Raw genomic sequence first — 27015 nt, forward strand, 5'->3', positions numbered from 1 at the left:
GGCTGGATGAAGCGGATCGCATCACTCCGGGTCCCACAGTGCTGCTTCGTCTGTCTGCGCATCCACGCATCGATTTAAAAAAAACACTATTACTTGTTTATGAAGAACAAAATGCTTTCGGGGCCAGAACACACGATCTGATCTGCCTCTGCGTCGAGGAGCCTCCAGACCTCGCCGGTCCTCCGGGACCGGATCGGTTACTGCTGCCGAGGTTCAAACCAAACAGCCGCTGGCGCTCTGAAACACATCTCTGGATCAGACGTCACACTTACGAATCAAGGCTGGAGCCGTCGCTCTCTGCTCACTGCAGATGCTTCTGCTTTCAAAAATCAAAGCTGATTGTATTTGAATTCATTATTTCCGGCTCGTACTCCTCCTCAGCGTTTCTTCCGCCATATGGAACATTGTCTTTGAAATATCTCTGTGTTTTAAAAAGGTGCGATACGAAGAAGCTCGCCAAATTCTCTTCCAAGCCTCACGCAACATAATCAGACTGCATAAAACACTGTGAGGCCAGAAGAAGAAGGAAAAAAGCAGCTCTTGGCACCGGCGGGGTAATTATCTGTTGTTGTGAATCGTAAAGAGCTTCAGATAGTCTTGTACCTGGAAGATGGAGTATCTCGCTGTGTGAATGTGTTCCCTTCCCTCCGCAGTGCCCTTCAGAGGACCCTAAAACCGCCGGCGACTCGATTTCCTCCCGCTGAAGAAGCTGCCGGAGCACGAGGCAATAACAGGGCTCCCGGTGGGGGGAACCTTTATCTCGGCTCTTTAACTACCGGTCGCGACCCGAAAACAGATTTACCAGCATGTCAGGTGAGCGGGCGCCCACAAGATAAGAGCGGCAATATCTGGATTCAATATGCCCGAATGTGAGGGGGATATTAATTTTTTTTTTTTTACTGACGAAAGGAACTTCCTTTCTCTCTTTTTTCTTTTTGTTGTTTTTACTCGGCATGCTCTAGAAAGCGACGCTGCTTTCCCAGTTACTCTTTATTTCATCCTACCTCTGCTGCTGGAACTACAAAACACATCATTTCTGCATGAGCCTGCAGAGCTGAACAACAAAACTAAACCTGAAATAGAATTTTGAATAGAAAAAGTATGAAAGTTCAAATGCAACTTTGAACCAAAAATCAACACAAAAGGCGCGAGAAACAGCCCCATACATACTTCTATACAACCAGGGGAGTCACATACATACTTCTATACAACCAGAGGAGTCACCCCTTGGTGGTCAGGAGAGAGAAAGCAGCTTGAACACATGAAGCGTAGACTTCTATACAACCAGGGGAGTTGCACCTTTGTGGTCAGAAAAGAGACTGCAGCTTTAACACATGAAGCGTAGACTTCTATACAACCAGAGGAGTCGCCCTCTGGTGGTCAGTAGAGATAATGCAGCTTTAACACATGAAGCATAGACTTCTATACAACCAGGGGAGTCACCCCCTGGAAGTCAGAAAAGAGACTGCAGCTTTAACACATGAAACGTAGACTTCTATACAACCAGAGGAGTCCTGCCCAATTTCTAGCAGTCCAATTAAATCATTAGTTCAACATTACAAGACTGAGGGAAGAAAGTATGAAGGTCATATGAAAAGAGAAAAGAGGGAGGAGGGGAGGATGGACAGAAGGAGCTAGCATGGGGAAGAAGAGAAGGGAGGAGGAGAAAGTGGGTCAGACAGGCAGACTGATGTGCAGCACACACAAACACACACACACACACACACACACACACACACACACACACACACCACAATCAACGCACACGCCAGAGTCTATCACTTCCAGACGCGCACAAACTACATGATTTATTAGCTCCCGCTAGTCAAGTCACAGACAAGCCTAGGCCACGCCCACTTGGGGGGTCCATGGCAACATCCTTCTCCAATCAGAACTCACGTGTTGAGCTTTCACTTGTGTGTGTGTGTGTGTGTGTGTGTGTGTGTGTGTGTCTGTTTGTGTGTTTTTCGTATCACTTTCTTTATCCAGTGTGGATACTCGTACACGATTACATGTGTGTATCCAGGAGTACAAACACATCGTACACACACACACACACACACACACACACACACACACACACACGCGCACACACACAGCTGGAGGAGAGCGGGGAGGGAGTCTGGAGTTCTGCCAGAGCGATAAACTCTAAATAAACCTTGTGACACCGACGCTCCGCTCCTGTTCCTCCTTTCATTCACATCACTCCTTCACCCAGCTGCCTCCTCCTCCTCCTCATCCTCTCTTTCTCACCCGTGTCCTGTCTTTTATCTCCCTTCCTCCCTCCCTCCAGGTTCCTCATGCACAGTACATGTGGAGATAAAAGGAGGAGGAGGATGGGAGAGAAATGAAGGGTGGAAAATAGAGAGAGCAACAAACAGGACAAACACACACACACACACACACACACACACAGTTTAATTAAAATGAGAGGGGAAGTGTGTGCGCCCCACACTTTGTCCAATAGCAAATATGTAAAGATCAAATCCCGGTTATGAAAACCTTATTACTCCCGGAGCTCTCGGCTCCAGCGGATCGAGCTTTTTATTGGACAAACTGTTTCATGTCAGCAAACAAAACAGGATTTGGGGATTAAATTGTCTCCAAAAATCGCACTTGACAAAGTACCCAGACAGCACGGATGGGCTGTGTTGCATGCGGCATGCATCAGCATAAGCACGAGGATTAAAGAGGAGTTCTGGTCGCAGCTTTCATTTGAGATGTTTCCAGAGTTCCTGCAGGAATCTGATGTGAATAAAGTCTGTACGACTATCATGAACACATGAGTACATATGTTCACTGGCCCTCTGGGGAAGCCTTGCCTGATTACAATCCCAGATTGAGTAAATTATATTAATTATAGTTCTTATCTTTTTTTTATTTATACATTATTATTTATTATTTACATTATTATTATATTTATAAATGTACTTTTCTGACTGCACGGTTCCTTCCTTCCCCACTTGGTTATTATATTTATTTGCTGTTATTGGAGATTATTCAAGATGCTGGACACTTCAATTAAAATATGTAGGAACAAATACAAAAACCTTTATGTCCTAAAAGAGATGGATGACTAGCGGCCGTGAGAACGAGTCAGTTGTGCTCACAAACATAAACTGTATTATCACGATAATCAACAAATGTATCCTAAAAATACTATTAGAGCTGAAATACAGCATTAATACACAGTGTTTAAGTGGATTTTATTAAACATTATAATCCCTGAAGAATGAACCGTTTCATGCAACTTTGTTGGAATTTACAAATATATATATGTATATATATTGCCTATACAGTGTAATATACAGTGTAAAGGCTTGCAGAAATGTTTAATGTGATCATATATTGTGCAATTAAAGGAAAAAGTGACATCAAATGACCTAATTGGGCAGAAATGTTGCAGCTTTCAACATTTGATGTCTTTCAGTGGGATCTGGACGCAGAGAACAAACACACACTTCATGGTGCGGCAGACAATGTGGGTGCAGGTTAACAATATGAAAGTCTAGAAAAAAAGCACCTTGAGCTCTGTTCTGGGGGGTTAATTATTAAAAACCCTCCTGAAGCAGCATGTTTGTAGACGCACACAGAAGCCAGAAGAAGAAGCTCCTCTCAGACGAGCCTCCTCCGCCTCCGGCTCTGTGCACACACACACACACACACACACACACACACACACACACATGCAGAGGAGATCTGGACCCGGCTGCCACCTCTGCACACGGCCTTGATGAACAGATGTGGCGGCGCTCCACCTCCGGAGGAGTCTCCCTCTGTTCGGCCAGGTGAGCACAAGAGGTGCACCCCTCTCGGGAAGGGGAAGTCGGGGAGGAAGCGGCTCAGACTCAGATCACACTCAGCAGCGGGGGGGAAGGCTTCCACACAGCGAGCAGCGAGGCCTAATTGGCTGTGTTTTATTGCCCGGCCAGTCGGGGGTGAGTGGAGGTCTGAAGGAATGTGTTTGCGGATGCTGCAGGGATGCTACGGCGGGCTCAGCGGGCGGGGTGAGAGGCGGGGCGGGACAAAATGATAGCGTAGTGTGGGAAAGTTGGGGAAAATTGTGCAGAGAAAGTGATGGAGTTCCGCAAGGTTCTGTACTCGGCCCCATTTTATTCACCTATATGGGGTTCTCAAATGGGGGTAGATGATATTCACACAATATGAATAAAAAAAGGCTTCTTTGAAAAAATATTTCACAGGGAAAAAAGGTTGAGAACCATTGCTTTCGGCAATATTATCAGAAAACACTACATTCTTGTGATTCTGAGCTTTTCAAAATAAACAAAATTTTGACCTTATTTTGAGTTTATTTTGCCCGCCTTAAAAAAAACAGATGAAAAACCCTCCAGAAGCTGCTCTGTGAGGCTGCAGAGCTTTATTGTTGCGGCGACATTGCCACTGAGTTATGTAGAGGTCGTGAAGGTCGTTTCATGTCTGACTGCCCGGCGCAGACATCTGAGCGCTGACGTCTCGCTCGGTTGATGATCCGAAAAATAGTTTCTGACGGAAAGACGACTGATCCGCAAACAGCTGTTGAGATACATATCTCTCCTCACGTGAAAAAGTGATGAAGTTGCAGCAGCAATAGATGGACGCACTCACATTGCAGTGTCTAACATGGTGCAGCCCATTAAATGTGTCATTTTAATACAACTCCAACGACAAAAAAACAACTAAAACGTCGTTCAGAGCCCAAACGTTGCCCCTCGAGAATGAACAAGCGTGTCACACACTTTACACCGAGGGTTCAGATCCCAGTCGTCATGTGACCAAACAAACTGCTGATCAGAGATCAGCTGAGGACTCTGCAGCGGAGACGTCTGGAAGGAGTCGGCCGCGCTTTGCGCTGCAGGTGTTTACGGGCGAGTCTGAGGAGGTTTTTTTCTGTTTTTTTTGTTGCAGTTCTTGGTTGAACTTTAGTTGTTGCTGAGTCATTAGAGGCCATTAATCAGTCTAGAAGATGACACGGTCGTATCGCACCATTTCATCAACATATATCTAGAAGAAAAAAAAAAACAGAAATGAGGACACAGTTGCAATGGAAGGAATGCAGACTGGTGGAACTGGGCCACTGGAAACCACCAACGTCAAACAAAACACGGTGATTTTTTGGTCTGTCATCCTCAACGACGAATCCCATAAACGCCTCCAGATCCTCGTATTCCAGCAGATAAACACGTCTCCAGTAAACGGCGCTCAAGAGGCCGTTCACACGGCGGCTCATAAAAACGCTCGCTGACCACGGAGCTCAGCTCCTTCACATTTAAACGACACACAGCCAACGACCGGCTGTTATTGAGAGACGTTTGTTGACTGGTTTTGATGTGCGGGGGGGAAACAACAGCTCGTCTTTGGTTGTGAGATCTAAAACCTGATCCTCGTTTTTATTACAAGTTATACAAGATGTGTGTGAAGGTGAGATTTTATGTCAAGAAACTTTTGTTTTTTAAGTTGTTCTGAAAGCGGTAAAGCTGTTGTGTCGCCTTTCAATGGAATAATATCGTGATGAAGTTATAGATTATCGTTAGAGACATGGTCACACGCTATAAACGGATAGTAACTAGCACACGCGGCTTGTTTTAGCACTCGAGTTCTTCACTAAATGGGAAAATACTTCAATTCATCTGTCAAGTATTCATTGAAGTACCAGGACAGACGTTATATCGTGATATACGATATATTGTTGTTGGCAAATTGAGCCGGTGCAAAGATATCCACGTTATGGATCGGCCACATTACGAGAGGCCGATATGAGCGTATGGCAAAAGTGCCGATACGGCATAAAACGCATCGATAGTAGATCCTCAAGCTCAAAAAGGAGTTGTTGTTCCACATGCTTGAAGCTTTTGATCTCATGAATATCTTGTGTATTTTGTGTATTTATATTTATATATATTTATATATATATGTATATGAGAGGAGTGCATGGACGGGCTCAGAGGAGCCGTTTAAATTGGACCTCAGGGGGAAGTCCTGGCTACCACCTGAGAGACACCGCCGTGAAATATTAAAGGCCCGGGTCGACACTGTGTGTGTGTGTGTGTGTGTGTAGGGGGGGTGTCATTACTTATTGACGCACCCCTATCCGTGTGCATCACGGCTAGTGAGCCTTGTAGCTGTGTGTGTGTGCGAGTGTGTGTGTGTTGTGATGGTCGACACGGGTAAAACATCAGACACACACACACACACAGTCCTGCACTCACACAGAAATAGACTCAAGAGGAAACCTTAAATACACACACACACACACACACACACACACACACACACACACGTGTATGTTAATAAGTGCATGTAAGTTTGCATGTAAACTTTTCAATGTGTGTGTTTCATGCATACTCGTGGTTTCATGCGTGATTAGTGTACGCTTGAACATGTGCAGGAATGTGCACTTTCATTTCTACACGTGTACATGGGTGGTGTGAGTGTGTGTGTGTGTGTGTGTGAGTGTGTGTGTGTGTCGCCATGCTGCTCTTATTGTCCCGTCAAAGTGATGTGAATTTAAGGTTTAACTTCCAGTGAATTATTTATCCCCGCAAGAGCCCTGGCATCTACACTGGCCAAGGGTCTCTCTCACACATACACACACACACACACACACACACACACACACACACACACACACACACACGCAAATTTATACAGCCGAAGCAGCTATAAATATTTATCCATCTTCGGTCTCATATTTATTTCATATACAGAGCTCATATCAGAGGGGCAGCGGCAGGACGAGGATATCCAGAGAGAGAAGGAAGGGAGAGGAGGAGAAGGGGAGGAGAAGGGGGGGAGGAGGAAGAGGAGGAGAGAGGAGGATGAAATGGAAAGAGAGAATCAGGTGAAAAAAGTGTAATCAAATGAGGAAAATGGACTAAAAGTTCAGTATTATTGGTTTTTATGGAAGAAGTTCTGCCGGTAGAGAGAGGAAGATGAGAAGATAAAGAGAGGAAGAGGAGTGAGGAGAACATAAAGAGAGGAAGAGGAGTGAGGAGAACAATTTTCTTTGTATTTCTTCTGACCCTAGTGCAATTCAAGATGGCCGCCTCCTAGCAGCTGTACACAGTAAACACGTCTTTAAGTTCAGGCTCTTCTGCTTTGCTTTGCAACAAGTGTGCATTTAAAACTAGGAACCATTGTACAGACGCTGTTTCCTCCTTTCAATCATGACTGGAGTCTCATGAAAAATCAATACGATCTTCCATCTTGGTTCAGACGTCATGAAACAATGACGTGCTCCACACGACCCGACGAGGTGGTCCGGGATAAAAAACCTCAGCCGTCTGCAGATGGAGGACATGAAGCAGTCCGGATGTTTCTCTTGACCCGAATGTGTTTGATTGAAAAATGTGAAACGGTAAATCACCCCGGATCCGCACGGTCCCTGAAGGTCTCATCCGACACGCGTTTAAACCTCTCGAACTAAACGTCCAACTCCCATCCATCAAAACTGTTTTTTGTTGTTTTTTTTTCCCCCTTCATGATGTCTGGGAAGTCTCATCAGAGAGCTGGACCGCGGGCCAGAGCCGCGCAGCAGAGGGCTCGTAAAGCCCAGCGCATCCAGCCAGGACTCAGGTCGCTGGTGGAAGCCGGCCAAGCGGCTCCTTTTCCCCCCTCGAATCGACTGAATAAAAGCCTCCCCGGTTCGGCTGGAAAAACACTCAAGGTGGCAGAAGACGGGGCCCCTTGTCTTGGATCTCGACCTGAACGCATCCTGGAAGCGGAGCGACGGAGACGGAGGAGAAAGGGGTGTGTGTGGGGAGCCAGCGCGAGTGTGTGTGTGTGTGTGTGTGTGTGAGGAGCCAGGTTGACGTTGATCCAACAGGGTGGGTCTGTCTGCTGCAGGACTCGGCCTGTCTGGCCCGCAGCTAGAACAACCCCCCCCCCCCTCCATCCTAACACCACCACCACCACCACCACCACCACCTTGTAGTTATGTGTGGTTACGTGTGTAGGTGTACAAGTGTGTGTATGCAAGTAAAGCATGTGGGTGATGAATGATTGTGTGTATGTGAACATGTAAGTGGTGGTGAAGCAGTGTGTGTGTGTGTGTGTGTGTTTGTGCGCGAGAGAGAGAGAGGGAGAAGGGAAAGATGGAAAGCCAAACAGGCGGAGCAGCAGAGGCGGTGTCACTGTTTCCATGTCTGTGTCCTCTCCCTGACCCGAGCTGACGTTGCGTAACACGAGAGGCGCTTTCATGCCCGGCGAGACGGGTGGGTGGGTGAAGACGATGCATGCAGGGTGGGGGGAGGGTGGGGGTCGTGGTGGTGCGGGAAGGTTATGTGTTAAATTTGTAAAGTTGAGAAGTGAACTCGGGGAGGGGGAGGGGGGCAATAAAGGAGTCAAATGACAGATCCCTCACCGCCTCACCCGTCTGTCTTCTCCGGCTGTGGGGAGAGAGACGACGCTACAGGTGTGAGGAAGAGCTGAGGGGCACAGCACACACACACACACACACACACACACACACACACACACACACACACACACACTCTCTCATGCACGAGCAGACACGGACCAGAACTTGGTGGACACAACGGACCTGCAACAGGAAGCCAGCGGACACACTGAGAGGGTTGCAGCTTTTGAGGGGGGGGGGGGCGGCCATTTTGGCATGCACCGGGGGTCTGATGCTGCAATCCCCTGCAAGCCGGAAGAGTCGGTATTCCCAGCTTCTGTTTATCTATAGACAGTATATAGCTCGGAGTTCAATGGTTTCAGATCAAGTTGCATTCTGGGAAGTGTAGGATCCAGCATTGTTCTTTCTTTGCTTGACCTGCACGGTGCCGATTTGGTTGAAAAGCGCACGTCTCCGTCTCCACGGCTTGTTTTTTTATTATTTGTTTCAAAGTTTAGCTGAAGAATCCCTAAACTTTATGAAAGCACTTTAACTTTCCCTTCAAGCTCACGAGGAAACGTACGAGGAGGTCCAACTGAACGTGATGCTTTCTAAATGTGAAATTGTAAATTGAGGAAAAAAATTGAAGTTGTGAAAAAAATGTTAACAAGCGACGAAGATTATGTGAAGATTAAAAACTATGAAATGCTTTTTTTTTAGTAATTGTCTTGTGTTTGCTACTTAAAAATACTTTTTTTTATCACTGATGTATGATGTCATTACAGAAGCAAGAGATTTTTGAGGAATATCATCAGAAGAGGCGCTTCAAAAACGACTGAAGGAATAAAGAACGTAATCTTTGGACGATCGCACAGAGAGATTACTGAAGTCCAGAACCAAAGCCAAGAGAAGAGTCACGGCCTTTTTTTCGTGGTTAGCAAAAAAAAAAAAAAGAAACAAAATCCAGACTTTCCCACTCAGAGTCTCTCTTCCATGAAAACCTCTTCTTCTACGTCTGCGACTGAAAGTAGATTTATAAAACATATGTTCGCTGCTCATAATCATAATCTCCCTCCCCCCTCCTCCCTCTGAAGGAAGTAAGTGGACGACTGTTTCAAAGATCCTGGGCCTGGAGCTGCTGACCTGCTGGGTCCAGCTTCTTCTTCTTCTTCTTCTTCTTCTTCTTCTTCTTCTTCTTCTTCTTCTTCTTCTTCTTCTTCTTCTTTTTCTTCTTCTTCTTCTTCTTCTTCTTCTTCTTCTTCTTCTGTCTCCTCATTGGCCCTTTTCTCCTTCTTCCTCTTCTTCTTCCTCTTCCTCCTCCTCCTCTTCTTCTTCCTCCTCCTCCTGAGCTACAGTCCAGTGGTCTGTTAGAAGGCAACCTGCTGCTGTCAGCTGCTGCTGCAGGGATTTGCACCGACAACCTTCTTTTTTCAACACCAGCTGCCTCTGACACGCCGCACCGTCCCGAAAAAAAACAACAACCCATCAGCCACAAAAAACACAAAAGAAGAATCGATTCTAGAAGCAAACTTACGGCATCCAATGGGCAAGCGACACGCGGCCTCGTCCACGTCCACGCTGATTGGATGAGTGATGAGGGTGAAAGGAGGGAGAGGAGGAGCGGTGGGTGGGGGGGGGGGGGGGGGCTTTGGGGAATTTTGGGCGACACTCAGGAGAGGAGTGCAGAAATGGAGAAAGCTCACCAGTGCATTAGGGACACAGCGGAGAAATTCGTTCCATTGGCAGCACTTCAAAGAGGAAGAGGAGGGGGATAATCCACCCTGACACTAGCCCCCGGATTCTTCCTCCACTAACAACACGCACACGCACACACACACACACACACACACGCACACACATTCAGAAAAAAACCGCAGCAGGCTGGAGGGTTCGGTCGCGGGGTCTGATTGGGTTGGGGTCGAGGGATGGCGGGGCCGCGAGGATGGAGGGGCTTTTTCAATTTGCCAGCAAATCAGAGATGATTGGAATACTCTCTCGTGCACACACACAGACACACACACACACACACACACACAGACACACACACACACACACATCACATCTCCACGGACAAGACATCCCGCTTGAAGCGAGAGAAGAAGAAGAAGAAAACAGGAGAACATTTGCTCACAACACAGAGGGAGACAACATGTAGTAATATTACAAATATGGGTCAGACACGAGAGCACGAGGAGAGAAGAAGAAGAGGAAGAAGAAGAAGAAGAAGAAGAAGAAGAAGAAGAAGAAGAAGAAGAAGAAGAAGAAGAAGAAGAAGAGAGCCGTCAACACTCGCCCAGCCAAACGGGAACCGATTGAAGATCAATCGCCTCCTGGAAAGAACCCGTCGGCGGCTCACACATCAATCCTCCTCAACGTCAGACCTCCGAGGAGAGGAACAAGAGACTCGACGACTCGTCGGCGTTCGGACCGCCCGTGATCCGAACGCCACGGCCTCGCGGCCACAAGCGTCGTTGCGGATTCCTCCAGACGACCGTGAAACGCAGAGATCCCTTCAAGTGAAGCCAAAGAGCCTCAACGCGACTCCAGAAACAGAAGGGGAAGAGACTTAACGTTGCTTTGTTTTAGGCTGGGATTGATGGCTTTACCTGAGAGACCTGCGCTCCACTCCTACGAAACACACAAGTCAATGAACTCGATAAGAAGAAGTCTTCTGGAGTCTCCTGACACTCTGACTGGTCAGGAAGTTAGCATTAGCCCGCTACGATCCATAAAGCCGGTCCACCAGAGACCGCTGTGGTCTGGCTTCAGTAACACGAGTCCGCAGAGTCGAGCTCCCGGCGCAGAAACACGACGGCGGATCGAATGCAGTCGCTCACAATCAAGCCTTTTTTTAAAAACATTGTTATTGAGGAACACGCGGTGACGGTGACGGCTCGGTGTCAAACACATGTACACATATACGGGTCCGTACCTCTTCAAGTGGTCGTATGAACCCCAAATGACTTCAAATACTTGTGTCATTTCATATCATTTTTTTCAGAATTTCTTTTTTTAAAATTTCTTCGATTTTTAAAAATTTCTTTGGGGATTCTGAGCAAGATTTGCCACAAATCCCCCCTCTAGCGGTCCCACAGTTTTTCTAACTCCATGGTTCAAGGCCTTAACAACATCCCACATACTAACAACACACCTTTCTGGAAAGGTTAAGATCTAAGGAATCCGAATCTCCAACAAAACACACTGCAAGACAAAGCTTTGACATATTGGGAAGGTGTTTAGTAAAAAAAAACGTGTTGTTCGGTTCAAAATTAGAAAAATGACTTGTTCTATGGAAAAACATTGTTGGATTTTTGCGTGCTACGGCTTCAGGGAAGCCTCTGCCTTCAAAATAGTCCGCCTACGGACTTAAATTGAACAGTTACTTTAGTTGTTTTAAGCATATGTATATTCTCACAAGGGTTACAGTATCGCAGCATTTTAAATGAAGTCAATAAACATTGTGGTTGCGGAGATAATTAAGTTCATGTTTTAAAAAAAAAAAAAAAATTCTCGAAAATCAGTCGCTGAAGCTTCACAGGTGAGAACACAGAAGAAAAAACAAATTCAACCCTGTGGGATGTGAGTCAGAAGTCTTCTGGTCCAGCAGCTGAGGCCGATTGTAAAAGCCAACGAGCGATTAAACCCCGTCACCCGGCGACGACCCGCTGCGCGCGTTCGAGCATTATTCTCTCCGTCTGTTTGGTTGCTGATGAACTGACGAACGGTCGAGCCGAAAGGAAATCAGTGGAGCTATAAAACATGTCCAATCACACGCCAGAGAACCGAAGGAAGACGCGGTGCAATAGATGATTTGGTTCCTCTTAAAGTCCGTCGAGAGAGACTCCACGTGAGCGTCTCGTGAAGAGCATTTGTGGAGGAGACTACGTTCCTTTCCTACGTTCTTTTGAGATTGAGTTATTAAAGAGTTAACTGAGTTCACCGCCCCACTTTGGCGGCCCTTCAGATCCTGCCGCATGGGTCAGAAAAGAGTTTTTTTTTGGGGAACAAAACATGAGCCGCGGAGTGAAGGTCACGGGAACCAGCGGCGAGAAAACCGAGCAAAGGAAATGTAGCTGGCGGTTAGCGTTAGCGTTCGGCTGCCAGGTGCGAGCTCCGCTACTGAAGGCAGAGGAGGAACACTGACCTCGTGACCTCCAAGAGCATTCAGTGAATGATTCGTTCTCCCTGAGCTCAGCTCCAGTTGCATGCGAGCTTTTTTCCTTTTATTTCCTTGAATCGTTTGATGCTCATTCAAAGCATCCACTGTCAGGTGGAGAGAGTAACCCTAAGAGTGTAATCAGTTACAAAAGCTTGTTCGAAGACTGAAACACAGCAAGAATGCTGTCGACCAATAAAACCGATAACGTCCCCGAACATGCAGTTAATGTATGAAGCTCCGCCTCTTCCTCAGAGGTCAACGTCTTGCTCAGAAGCTGCTGCTCTTCTGAACTTCCTGTTTCTTTGGTTTTCTCCTGCCTTCAGTTGAACCACCTGAGCGCCTCCAACAGCTGGTGACCCCTCAGCATCGAGACGTACATCTTCCTGAGGAGACTACAAGGACTACGAATACCAGCTTTCCTCTCAACGACGTGCCGTCGCTTTCATGAAAAAACGGACCCGGAGTCTTTCAAAAGGAGATATATATTTATCTCTTTAGTCTGTACCTCCTCCTCGTTTCATTCTCGTTCCAAATCTCCAGCAGACGCTCGTTCTCTTTTAAACTGGTCTGAAAAAACGTCAGCGGACTCTTTGAATGAAGGGAATAAACTGTCACGGAGAACACAAATCACGGGAATGAAACCAAATGAGCGTCTGCGCGGCGGGTGGATTCCACACTCTGGGTTATCGTTCATTCACTCAATGTATCGCTCATCCACTTCCATTACGCCGCCGTCCTCCAGGCGCTTCATTCACACAACATTAATATTCATGAAAGCCAACAAAAAAAAAGAGAAAAAATCACCGTTATGTGACACTGTCAATGATCATTTTAATTAACATTTTGGAGGGGAAAAAAAATCAATTACCCCCTTGAATATTAGCAAGCACACTGAGGAGTGTGCAAACACACACACACACACACACACACACACACACACTCACCCGCTCCAGGTCTTGCCGCAGGTGTGTGAAGAGCTTGAGGCGCCTGTAGAGGACGTCCTGCTCCTGCTGCGCCAGGTTGTCCACCTCGTCCCTCTTCAAGGTCACCAGAGGTCGGTTGAAGTTGGCCTTCCTCTTCATCTTCCAGAACTGATACAGGAAGTCCACCTTCAAGAAGAAACAAAACTATATTTATATGTACACAGAGCGAATTGGGACATCAAATGTGTTCATTTAAATTTAATTTAACTCTTTAACACCTGGATATATGTTAATTGAAGATTGTACTTTAAAAACGGCTCTAAATGTACAACTATACAACTATACTTACACCCCAGTGTGTCTGCGTGGATGTAAACGAGGTCACACATGCAGTACAAGAGCCCTTTCATGCTAATGGAGGAGCCTCTAAAGCACTTCCTGTGGAGAGGGATCCTAAACGTACCTGTGGGACGGGCAGCGCCAGGTTTTCGGCCACCTCCCGCGGGTCCACCAGCTGGTAGAACTCGTCCTCCAGCTCCTGGAGCTTCTGCTTCCTCTGGCTCACCTTCTCCCTCTCCAGCTGCTCTCGCTCGGCCCGCTCGGACGCCGACACCGGCAGCGGGTACGGCGCCGGCCTCGGCTCTCCGCCGATGTTTGGTTGGTGCTGGTGGAGCTCGGCCCCGGTGGCGATGGCGGCACCCCAGTCCGGTCTGGCGGCGGCGGCGGCGCGGTTGCTCGAGCCCGTCGAACCCGAGAAGCTGGTGACCGCCGCGCCGCCGTGGCCCGAGCCGCAGCTGTGGTCCAGGCAGAAGGACTTGAAGCGCACCTCGTCGTTCTCGGCCAGGATGGTCCTCATCTCCGCGCCGTGGTCGAAGGCGCACGTCACATGGAAGGCCACGATGCAGGAGGGCATGCAGCACTGGGCGGGGGAGGAAAAGGGAGGAGGAGGTGGGAGTCAGTGGAGGAGGGAGAATACAAAGTCATCTTTGTAACATATATGTTACATCTTTGTTACATCTTTGTAACATATAAGGCCGTCAGAGCTTTGCACATGTGGCTGTCACAAATATTCACTGACAAAAGCATCACAAAGAAGAACTTTCTGCTTTTTAGAAGCTTTAGAAACCGGAAGTCTTACATTTATATATAATGATTTGCAGCTAAATCGAGTTGTTTCCAGGATATTCAAACTTGATATCTTAATGATGATGCATTTGATGCTTAACTTGTTTCTTTACAGGGTTCGTACGACGGCGATAAAGTATTAAGTCCATGAATATGAGATATGACTGGATGGAGGGAGGAAAGTAGTGGAGGACGGAGCGGGAACGAGATAAGAGGAGGAAGCGGGGAAGGATGCATGGAGCCGAACAATAGAAGAAGCGGAGTAATTATGGAGAAGAGAAAACAGTGAGGATGGAAGGTGAAAATCATTTGATTGGTAATTATGTCGACGGCTGAAAAGACAATCAGATGGGAGCGCAGGAACACTTTTTTTTTTGCTATTTTGCAGCGACTTCACGATAACTCTCTTTCTCTTAAGCGCGCGCACACACACACACACACACACACACACACACACACACACACACACACACACACACACTATTTTCTTCAATTTCTCGGACGCGTTGTCAGCTATTTGTTTTAAAGTGTCATTCTCGGTTCATTTCTCGTGATCAGGGCTCCAATACGAGTTCAGCAAAGCAGAAAGACGAGCCGAGTCACAACAAACATGGCTCCCCATCTCCACTGACATTCTATGTGTGTGTGTGTGTGTGTGTGTGTGTGTGTGTGTGTGTGTGTGTGTGTGTGTGTGTGTGTGTGTGTTTTGCTATCCATTACAGGTCATACCAAGAGGCGGCCTCCCACTGGGTCCCTCCAGGCATGGTGTGATTTTGTGGCTGTGCGTTACTGTCACCACGTGTCATGTCAGTGCGCGTGTGTGTGCGTGTGTGCGTGTGTGTGTGTGTGTGTGTGTGTGTGTGTGTGTGTGTGTGCAGGTCGGTGTTTCTGCATTCAGCAGGATGGTAACTCTTCACTGGGTTGTTTATGAGCGGTGTGATGAAGAACCTGACTGTTTTTGTTTTTGCAAAAACTACAAAATAAACACAAAAAGGCTCTTTAGTGACAGTGAAGCCGACTGAAGTCTCACAATTAATCCTTAAATGAGTCATTTGGATTTATTTGGCACTTACCCTAATCGGAAGTAGGAATGGAAGGGAAAAAAGGCTTTTATCCCAAAATAACAAATAAAAAAGAGTAATAGCAAAAGATGTATAATGGTGTATTTCCACCATGGGGATAATCTTGAATATCACACTTTATAACAACTACACACTACTTAGCAAATACGGTTGACTATTATTTCATTATTGGGTTTTCATACTTTGATATTTGGGTTTACTGCAAAGCTCACGTTGCTAGCTCCCTGCTGTAGCCAGCTAGCGCTGCTGCTAGCTCCATGCTAGCTCCCAGACAGCCCCGGCTCGACACCCGAATCGGGCAGCTTGGACGCGGGCAGAAGCAGCAGCAGCAGCTAGCGGGGAGCTAGCAGCAGCGCTAGCGGAGAGATAGCAGCAGCGCTAGCTTGCTACAGCGGCGACACCCACCGAAGGTAGGAGCGGCTTGTAACGCGACTTTTAAGTGTAACTGACAGGAACGTTCATATTCTTCATTTATATTCTAACATATAGTTTTATGTTCATTATTGTTTTATTTGATCATCTTTGCTGCTAAACACAAAAAGAGGATTTTAAATATCCTGTCTGGCATAATTTCAGGAACTCAAACTGTCGCGTCTGAGACGTTCATCTCTCTGTTAAGTGAAGAATTCCCGATGAGAACATTGATTAGTTGTGATTGATTGATCATGTGTCCCGACACCTGAGGAATATTGATGAAACGTCCGGTTTTCATAACCTTTGATTTTCCTCCAGTCAAACACGTCACGGCCGGCGGGAGTCGAGGTCGACGTGGTGTCCGTCTCCAGTTTCTTATTGATTCGTCTGTTCAGGCCTTTCATGTGGTGTTTTACACGCCGCTCACAACATAAAGCTAAAGATCGACCTACTTAACGTCTACTTTTCCCTTTTTTATGCCCCATCTTGTTCAAATACTCTTAATCCACTCTCATGAGCGCGTTACATATCATGCAATTCAGATAATTCTTTTCACTTTGCAAAGTATTTAACCCCAATCACCCATGTTTTAATAAGGCTGCACCCTACAATCAAATGGAAATATTTCAAATCATGGTAAATTTAATTGGAAACATACCCGGTTTCATCTCTCCAAGTATTTAAATGATAAGCGCTGACATGTTGCTCTGGAATCTGTGAAGAAGACGAACCTTTCTCGTCTAATTTACAGTCCCTTTGCACCTGGAAGAGTCGCCAATTAATGCAGGAAGTCTTTAAATTCTGAATATTGAACACACATCTGAGACGCCCGGTTATGACGACTTCATCACACGAACAGCGACGCAGCACGCTGTCGTCAGAGGGAACCAAAGATCTGAAGCAGCTCAGAGCAACGGGGACGATAATAAGAAGAAGATTAATAATCCGACGGTCATTTACGCCTCTTTTGAATCCACCGGCCAAGAAATCTCATCCTCTTCCCTCCATCAGAGCTCCTGCTGCCCTCACCCGCTGGGAGAGGAAACAGCTGATCAGGGAGAGAGTTAGTACACACGCCCGACTACAGACATGGAAACAGGGGAGAGGGAGAGAAAGAGGGAGGAAGGGAGGGAGAGAGAGAGAGGAAGGGGGAAGAAAGATGGAGAAAAAGGGAGGGAGAGAGATAGGGGCATAGGGGGGAGATAGAGAGAGAGAGGGGAAGGCGCGAGAGAAGGAGGGGTCGAAAAAGGAGAGAGAGAGGGAGGTAGAGAGAGAGAGAGGGAGGGAGAGAAAGAGGGGAATAGAGGGGAGATAAAGGGAGAGCGAGAGAGGGACGGGAGGAAGAAAGAGGGAGCGAGGGAGAGAGAGATAGAGGTGGATAGGGGGAGAGAGAGGGAGGGAGGAAGAGAGAGAGAGGGGGCATAGAGGGGCAAGAGAGGGAAAGAAAGGGAGAGAGAGATTCTCTCGTGACGGGGGGAGAGAGAGGTAAAGAGAGTGTAAGAGGGAGGGAGAAGGAGGGAGAGGGAGGGAGAGAGAGAGAGAGAGACAGGGAGGTAGAGCGACTCTCTCAAGTCCTCTCTGTTAATCTCGAGCATCGACCCCGTGACATGGAGCACCGCGCATAATTTGGTCTCGCTCGTGGGGTCGAACCCCCGGCACGTGTGCGTACACGGCGAGGAGGAGCGGGCGCTCTTAAGGCCGAGCGGAGAAGTGGGCGAGTGAGAGCGCCTGTCTGCTCGCTCGGCAGCACGTTTAAGAGGCGCAGGGGTCAAGCGGATCCACCCCGCCCAGCGGGGAGATCTGTGCTGCTGAGAGACTGTTCATGTGTGTGTGTGTGTGTGTGTGTGTGTGTGTGTGTGTGTTTCTACTCTACTCATAAAGTGAGGCAGTCTGTGTGTTCTTCCTCTACACGTATCGTGAACCGGCGATCCGACCTGCTGCCCTCTCGGTGGGTGTAATGCCCGCGGGCGCCAGAGGGGGAGCTCTCTGTCAGACCTGACGCAAGTTGGGACTCGGTGACACGTTGGACATTAATAATAAGTCAGGATGAACAACAGCTCATTGCCCTCCAGTTCCCTCTACAACCAGTTCCCTCTCTTTTATGGAGCGACTGGAAGCGGAATCGAACCTCCGTGTTTCACTCCAACCCCCAAGAGGGAGACTTCAGATTTCCCAATAACGTCACCGCAGAATAGCTCCACTAGTGACATCTACTCCCTATTTTGCAGGTGTTTGTGGGCTCTCTCGTTCATATTCATGCTCATATTCATATTCATGTTCATACCTGTATGCAGGTGCCCGTGTGCTCTCTGCAGAGGCTGCAGGACAGCGCCCAGCGGCTGGAGGGGATGTGGGACACCTTGGTGATGGGCTCCATCTTCTCTGGGCAGCCTATACTCACCTGCAGGGAGACGACATCATCATCATCATCATCATCGTCATCGTCACGGTTATAGTATTTTATCATTTGCAGTGTGATAATTAAACGTAGATTAATTGACAGGTCCATAGACAGAAAAAGTAAAAACATGTTCATAAATTAACAATTTCACACATAATAGTAACAAAAAGATGGTTCCCGATTCTCAAACGTGAGGTTTGCTGATTTGTCTGTGCTTTTATAAATAATACAAACAATAAAATACAATAAATATGTTGAGTTCACCCTTTTGTGGGACACAAACACTTTCATTTGTATAATTTCATTATTTATTTTTTATATTTCTTTATATGTATTGTAGATAGGGCATCAATTACCAGCTGAGATGATACTTCAACCATGTTATTTAATAATATTTTATCATGTTATTTATTAATATTATACCATGTTATTTATTAATATTATACCATATTATTTATTAATATTATACCATGTTATTTATTTAGAACAACATCTGGATCAACTTCCTCGCTTCATTAAAATCATTTCATCTTAACTGACTTAAACGACGTCACCTCTTCAGTGTCTGCCAGTGACTCTCTCTCTCTCTCTCTCTCTCTCTCTCTCTCTCTCTCTCTCTCTCTCTCTCTCTCTCTCTCTCTCTGAGCCGACCAGCCAAGCAGAAGAGAGTGAAGAGCACTCATTTTCAAAGTGCCATTTCCTTCCTTCCTTCATTCCTTCCTTCCTTCCTCCGCTGTCTGTTTTCTTTTTTCTGAACACCATTCCTTCATTCACATGCGTGTTGCTGCCTCTTTTCCTCGTCCTTCACGCTCGCTTTAACAAGCTGACCACGGATTTCCGCTGGTTGTGCCTATCTCTCTCTCTCTCTCTCTCTCTCTCTCTCTCTCTCTCTCTCTCTCTCTCTCTCTCTCTCTCTCTCCCTCTGCTCGCCCTCATACCTGATGTTCTTCCCTCTCTTCTCGTCAGCTCATTCACAGAAAGGAGACTCGATCGAGGTCAATCCTCACTCCATGAGGGTGTCAATAGAGAGCAGCGTTCAGACAATAAGAGTGTGTGTGCGTGTGTGTGTGTGTGTGTGTGTGTGTGTGTGTGTGTGTGTGCGTGTGTGTTTCCTCCCCGATTAGCAGATTCAAGCTCCAATTGCTTCACATTTCAAAGCCGTCAGAGAGAAAACTGACAAAAAAATTTAAATCACTTCATTGCAAATGGGTGGAAATCAGAGTGTCAAATGAAAAGGCAATTTAAAAGAGGGGCTGTGTGTGTGTGTGTGTGTGTGTGTGTGTGTGTGTGTGTGTGTGTGTGTGTGTGTGTGTGTGTGTGTGTGTGTGCGTGTGCGTGTGTGTGTTGTGAAAAGCCGTTTAAAGAGCGACCTCTCTCTAGGGGTTAAAGGCAGCTACACACGGCACTGCGGGAGGGAGGGGGTGCTGTATCGTTTGAAGGCTGGGTGGTGTGTTCCCACACACACACACACACACACACACACACACACACACACACACACTCCAGCACTCTCTGTGAATGGCACTCTCACAAACAGCGCTCTTCTTCTTCTGGAAATTTCCACTATTATCATATTCAGTGGAAATCTAGCCAGTGTTGATATAGATGTGTGTGTGTGTGTGTGTGTGTGTGTGTGTGTGTTTGTGTGTGTGTGTGGGTGGGTGTGTTAATTTGTGTAGATGTCTGCCATTAAAGCGTCTTTAGCTCACACAAGAGGCACACACGCACATGAAGCACAGACATGGAAATTAGCGCCCCTCCTCATCCTCGGGAGGAAGAGAAAACAAAAGGAACGGAGCCAGAAGACAATCGACCCAATCAAGAGTGACTGAAGGCAATTAGGAGTAAAAAGGTTCGAGTCCCTCTTCACGAGGAGCGATCAGCCGTGGTAGTGAGTTCCCGAAGAGGCCGCGGACCCGCGACCGACCGCCTGAATCGCTCTGAAGGTGTGAAGCGACCTCATAGACGAGCTGGCGGCTTTATGTTTATTGTGTGTTCATTTTTTCCAAAACGATGTGATCGAGACACCTGGCGAAGAGGTTCCTGTTGGATCCATTTAAATCACTCGCAGACGCACAAAAAAAGTGTTTGTTTTTTTTACTGGAGGAGCTTCACGAAGTGTTTGAAGCGTTTATCGTGAACAAGGGAACCCGGATGAATACTAGAAACCTGACAGGTGTGAAGGGATGGAGGATCGAGGCCACATGGAGGTGGTGAACACTCGGGGCAAAAGTAAAAAAATTTAAAATTAAAAAAAAAATAAAGTGATAAAAAATAATTTAAATTTTTAAAAAAACTTTTAAAGAATAAAAAAAATACATATTTAAAAATTATTTTTTTAAAAATAAAATAAAAAACATTAATAAAAAATGTTAATATTTTTTAAAAATACGAAATAAAATCCCTGCCTCGCGACTGGATGCCTGCATCCACTGGTTAGATTCCAGTTTACATCCATGTCTGTTGCGTTCACGAGGATGGGACGGATGAGAGGCCCCGGTGACCTTTGACCTCTATAACCAAATCGGTTCATCCGTGAGTCCTAGTGGAGGTTCGTGCTGAATTTCAAGACATTCCATAAGAGGCATGCATACTAATTTCTCCGTCAAAGGCGACATTAAATGCAACCCCAACACATCTCGGATGCCGGTCTCTGATTGGTGGAATCAGATTTTGTACACGGAGAGAACAAAACCCTTTGAACACTGAGGGCGAACATTACGGGGACCTGAAAGCGCACAATATGACATTTAGGTAATTTGGGCATTTTGACCCCTGGAGTCTCACCTCGGGGATCCATAAGGCACAGCTGACGTGGACCCACTTGGTTCCACTGCGGGTGGGCTTGAGGGCCCCCCCTCGCTTGGGGCAGAGCAGACATTTGGGCTGGACGCCCAGCGCGCAGGTCCGACACAGCCAGTTGCCCTGGGGAACCTTGAGGATGCCGTAACACGCCTGCAGGGGGAGAAAGAAGAAGTGACGATGAGGAGAAGACGAAGAGGTCGAGTCTGAAGGGGACAGAACCCAGACCCACCTGGTCGGGTGTCTGCGGATTAAGAAGCGACACATGACGTTGTCGATCGCCGCACTTTTAAAGGTGCTCTGGTGCCTTTTGGACGGAGATGCAGTCTTTATGCTAAGCTAACCGGCTGCTAGCAGCAACTTCATACAGAGTCATTGCCGTAACGTCTCATTTCTAATGCTCTTTTTGGTCGAGGCACAAAAGAAATTGCAAGGTGAGAAAGAAAAAAACAAGTGCTATGTAACTAAAAAAGATGGAATACTAGATATAATAATAAATAATAATACTTCATGAGCTCATCGAACAACAGAGAGGTGCAAAAAAATAACTTTGCACTGACAAGAGCAAAGAAAAGGAGACACCAAGGACTTCTCCTCCATTAACAAGCAGTTCAAGTACTTTATTGATCAAACCGTCAGTGTTGAATGTGTTTACTCTGTTCAAGCTTCATCCTCACTGAATATACACTCCTAGGAACACTTCCTTTCACTGCGCGTTATATAGACTTCTATACAACCAAAGGAGTCGCCCCCAGATGGTCAGTAGAGAGAATGCAGCTTTAACACATGAAGCATAGACTTCTATAAAACCAGAGAAGTCGCCTCCTAGTGGTGAGTAGAGAGAATGCAGCTTTAACACATGAAGCATAGACTTCTATACAACTAGAGGAGTCGCCTCCTGGTGGTCAGGAGAGAGAATGCAGCTTTCAGACAGGCCGCCTCGAGCCTCCAGATGTCTCAGCCGCCGTTTGTGAAACCGATGATGAATGAAGCCACGGGGAGAAAAATATGAGTTTGAACCACCTTGAATGAATACCTGATGGACGCAGACGTTGCACTTGTCACAGAAGACCATCTCGTTGCCGTCCTCTCCCTCCGGCGAGCGGCAGACGTCGCACACCACGTCCTCGTCGTACTCGATGCCGAGGCCTTCCTCCGTCTCGATGGCCTGCCGCATCTTCTCCTCGCACGCGCTCTCCAGCTGCACCAGCACGCACTCCATCGTCAGCTCGTCCAGCTCGGGCAGCGCTGAGGGCCAAAAAGTACAACTTAAAAAAGTGCTACATTATATTATATAGTGTATATTTATATATTTATACTGGGCCCCGCACAGAGCAATTAAAAATAAGTGCAGTAACAGGGTCAAGCCTCTGGTTTTCGATGGAGATAACAGAAATGGGAAGCTGCTCAAAATGAGTGAGGTAATTTGCCAAATTCCAGTTATTTTTGGGGAGGGGGCCAAAAGCACTTTAATTGGAAATGCTCACGGCGCTCCTTCACACGTCTACTAAGACTTTTTAAAAAATATTTCACACTGCAGACCACTGATCTTTTACAAATTGTAAAAATATCTATTCTCTCAGGTGTCTTCCCACAAGCCCTAAAAACAGCAGTTATTACCACTCCTGAAAAAGGTTAGTTAAGAAAAATTATAGGCCAATATTAAACCTCCCATTGCTAAGTAAAATAATGGAATGAGTGTTTTTTCAACATGATTTTTAAAAACAACCAAAGTGTGTTATCATAGTTATGCAGACAACACACAAATCTACACAACTATATCCCCATGGGAGTACGATCCCATACAAGAGCTGGCGAAACGCGTTGAAGAAATCAACAACTGGATGTGCTAGAATTTTCTTCAATTAAAAAGATAAAACAGAAGTAATTATTTTTGGTCCCAAGGATCATCTTCCTCCCCTTCGCGTTCCTCTTTCAGGCCACTCGCTGAAGATTGAAGATTTCTCTGTTTGCTGTTGCTTTTAATTGAACCAGATTCAAGGATATCAATTCCTGCATCTCACTACTGCATTGTTTTTAATGTTTTTATGTGAAGCACTTTAAATCGCATCGCCGTTGAAATGTGCTCTACACACAAATTGCTTATTTAGTTGCAGGCCTTCTCAGGAATATGAATTTCTACACATGCAAAAACAAAAGTGTATTTTCAGGCCATGCAGCTCTCTGAAGAAAGAAGAAGGTTTTGCACTCACCCATCTGCCTGAACTCGTGGTTGACCAGCTCCAGCCAGGCCACGTCCAGGTCGTCCAGGTCGTAGCCGCTGTAGCGCTGGGTGGGAGGAGCCTGGTCGTAGCCCCTGTAGCGCTGGGTGGGAGGAGCCTGGTCGTAGCGCTGGGTGGGAGGAGCCTGGTCGTCACCGCTGTAGAGCCGGGTGGGAGAAGCCTGGTCGTCGACGCTGTAGCGCCAGGTGGGAGGAGTCTGGTCGTAGCCGCTGTTGCTCTGGGTGGGAGGAGCCTGGTCTACGCCGCTGTCTCGCTGGGTGGGAGGAGTCTGGTCCATGCCGCAGACCCCGCCCCCACCTTCCTGCCCGCTGTCGTCAGGCGGCATTTCTGAAAGCGACCTGGCAACACAAACACAAAAGGTAGACAAAGAGTTGGTCACATTGTCCCACGGAGCCGCAGAAATGAATGAAAGCACAGTTATTCAACTTGCCTGACGGGTAATAATTCCTGCGGTTGATTGACAAATTGATTAAGCAATAACATGCAAGGTGGAGCGCTGTGGCTGCTGGCAGCAGAGAGTCAGTACAACCTCAAATATGTTATGAAAACACCTGCAGCTGCAGAACTATTTTAGAGTTTCGCAGGATTTATGAGCTGAGTGAGTTCTGCCCCTTTTCCCTCTAAAAATAGCTAAAATATGAAGTATTTGTTTTATTTAACACGGGAAAGTCCACTGAAATAGGAACAGAGGGCGTCGACTCTGGACTAATCCGTCCAGGTGGAAAAAGAAACAAAAGAGTGAGTACACCTGCATTAGTAAGAGTGTGTACACACACGCACACACACATGTATTTGAAACTGAAATGCTATGCACACAAACACGCTCGGTGTCACAACACCCTGCAGGTAGCAGGGGGAACCCGCCTCGTGTGACAGCTCACGTCCAGAAAGACCGAATCAGAGTTTGACGGATGCCAAAAAAAAACAGAAAAAGGAAAAGAAAGAAATCGAAACAATGACAAATGAAGTGGTTGCCGTCGGCAGCAGTGACAGGAAGCTGATCGGGGACAGAGTCTGGCCTCTGAGGCCCCGGGGCCCGAACGTCTCAACAACAGCAGGAAATGGGGTCGGGAACTCTGCTCGACCCACTGGGAGCCAATAAATACTCACACACACACACACACACACACACACACAACCAAGAGCTGATAGACACATATAGAGGCACAAAATGAGTCGGACAGATACTAAACACACAAACATACACATGCACACACACAGACACACGCACACACGCCGCAGTGATTCACACGCTCTCCCGCTGAAGTCGTGACCTTTGTGTAGAAGAGGTGAAGTGTGTCAGGGATCAAAACAACGTTTCCCTTTCTTTAGCTCCGCCCCCTCCACGTCTTCAACGGCTCATTATCACCATCGCAGATCACTGCGGCCGCCCTCACGTCAAGCAGCACAGTGATCATCATCATCATGATCATCATCATTATCCTCCACATCATCATCATCATCATCATCATCATCACCAACACCAACACTGCCTTCATCTTCATCAACAGCTGCCACGATGCCATCCAGTCACTGAGCTTCACTCCAATGTGGCACAGAAACCAGTGAAATGAAAAATGAATGAAAAAAAGAGATATTTTTGGGTTGTGGCACAAATGTCAATTCTTGACTTGTTGAATCATTTTTGGGAGTTTTGCTATCACTCTGTATAAATATACAAGTTTAAGTGATTATACAGCATCATCATGTTGTATAATTGGCCGAAGCTTTCGTAGCTTTATTTCTGTGTGTCTGTCTGTCTGTGTGCGTGTGAGTGTTTGTGCGTCTGTGTGTGTGTGTATGTATGTGTGTGTGTGTTGTGAGGGGTTTGGTAGCGGGACCCAAGCGCAGGCACGGAGAGGCCAGGTAGGGTAAAGGTAAAAGGTTTATTTTACAGAAGGTGAGGTGACGTGAGCGGCGGCGATAAACTGAAGCGCAGGAATTAATTGTAAATAGAGCAATAATCTGGCAACTGGAGAGGAGGAAGCCAGGGTGTTTTATCAGGGAGGAGTTGATTAGTTGATTGAAGGCAGGTGCCGGAGATGAGACGCAGGTGCGGAGAGTCTTGCCAGAAGCCACGCCCACAGTACACCCCCCCCCCCCCCCACACACACACACACACACACACAGGGAAAAAAGGAGAAACAAAAAAGGTCACTATACAGACACGTGTGTCTGTTTGTCTGTGCGTGTGTCTGTTTGCATGTGTCTGTCTGTCTGTGTCTGTTTGTGTGTGAGTGTGTATGTGCAGAAGCCCAAATTCTCCTAGACCCCCCCCCCCCCCCCCCTCCCAGGTCTCGGCTCAGCCTGCATCAGAGGTGCTCGTCCAGCGGCGTCACATCAAAGCGCTCACGTGAGATCCTCCATGAACCAGAACCTCTGCCTCTTCCTGCGAGCACAAAGAGCCAGAACCTGAGCTCTGCTACGGGCCGCTGTCGCGCCGCCATGTGACACCGGACCAACAAGGAGCGGCCGGGAGAGCGGAGAAAAGAGCGAGACAAAAGGAGAGTAGGTCTCGTACTGGGAACACTGGGCCGGTTGTTCCTGTTGCATAACGGTAAAAGCCACTGCCGTGTCTGATTACACAGGCGGCGGGTGTTATTGCATCATCAAACGACGAGGCGGGTTGTTATTCCGTAGTTTGTTGTCGTTATTATCGACGAAATCCCTTAAAGTCCTCGCAAATACTTTCTAGCATCCAGCTCATTAGTTCTCACTGGAGACGTCCATCTTTACAAACAGGATGGGAACATGAAATGTTGAGCAACGCAGCGGCTAAGCAACGTCTCACGATGAGGCAACAATTAAACCTACAGGTTGATGCACACGGGCAACAAAGTGAAAATAGCATTTCCTCTACGTCTTTTTAATAGTTTTCCGTTTGCTCCTGCAACACGGGAGAGGTGTTACATCCATCCATCCATCCATCTATCCATCTACCCATCTATCTATCCATCCATCCACACATCTACCCATCGATCTATCTCTATCTATCTATTCATCCATATATCCATCCATCCGACCGACCGACCCACCCATCTATCCATCCATCCCTCCACCTACACATCTACCCATATATCTATCTATCTTTCTACCAACCTACCTATCCATCCATCCATTCATCTTCCTACCTACCTATCTATCTATCTACCTAAACGGTGAGAGCAGGATCCATTGCACAGCTTGTGGTGCTTTCATGGGGTTTATTGACCGTCAGAAACACAATACAAGCAGTCAGAGCCGGTCAGAGCACTTTGTGACGCTGACGATGTTCTGAGCTTTGTTTATTCTAATGTGGGATTTGATATATTGTCTTTTACGACTCCTCCCCTGTTGCCGTATGTTTGGCTTCAAGCTGCGGAGCGGATTAGCTTTTGCAACATGGGGATGCTCCAGAAAAGAAATCAAAAATAGAAGGATTGATGGACAGATGGATATATTGATAGATGGATGGGTTGATACTTTATTAATCACATTTTTCCACTATATTTTGGGCATAGAGGTTATGCATATTACATTAAGTTAGCTAAC

The 27015-nt window shown here is 46.8% G+C and overlaps 1 protein-coding gene across 3 annotated transcripts in view; it reads right to left on the bottom strand.

Moving 5' to 3' along the window:
- Positions 1-27015, bottom strand: part of jade2 (jade family PHD finger 2) — a 115735-nt gene that overhangs the window by 30293 nt on the left and 58427 nt on the right. For all 3 annotated transcript variants that reach the window (XM_068600416.1, XM_068600415.1, XM_068600414.1), the window contains exons 5-10: positions 23455-23822; positions 22278-22489; positions 21227-21394; positions 18323-18439; positions 13881-14336; positions 13439-13603 (exon numbers count right to left, since the gene is read on the bottom strand). In XM_068600416.1, coding sequence (XP_068456517.1) covers positions 13439-13603; positions 13881-14336; positions 18323-18439; positions 21227-21394; positions 22278-22489; positions 23455-23822 — 1486 coding nt within the window. The remainder of the gene's footprint in view (positions 1-13438; positions 13604-13880; positions 14337-18322; positions 18440-21226; positions 21395-22277; positions 22490-23454; positions 23823-27015) is intronic.

Source organism: Clinocottus analis, unplaced genomic scaffold (assembly GCF_023055335.1).
Source record: "Clinocottus analis isolate CAN_PGR_092001 unplaced genomic scaffold, fCliAna1.0.p SCAF_5, whole genome shotgun sequence".
In the NCBI taxonomy this organism is placed as follows: domain Eukaryota; kingdom Metazoa; phylum Chordata; class Actinopteri; order Perciformes; family Cottidae; genus Clinocottus; species Clinocottus analis.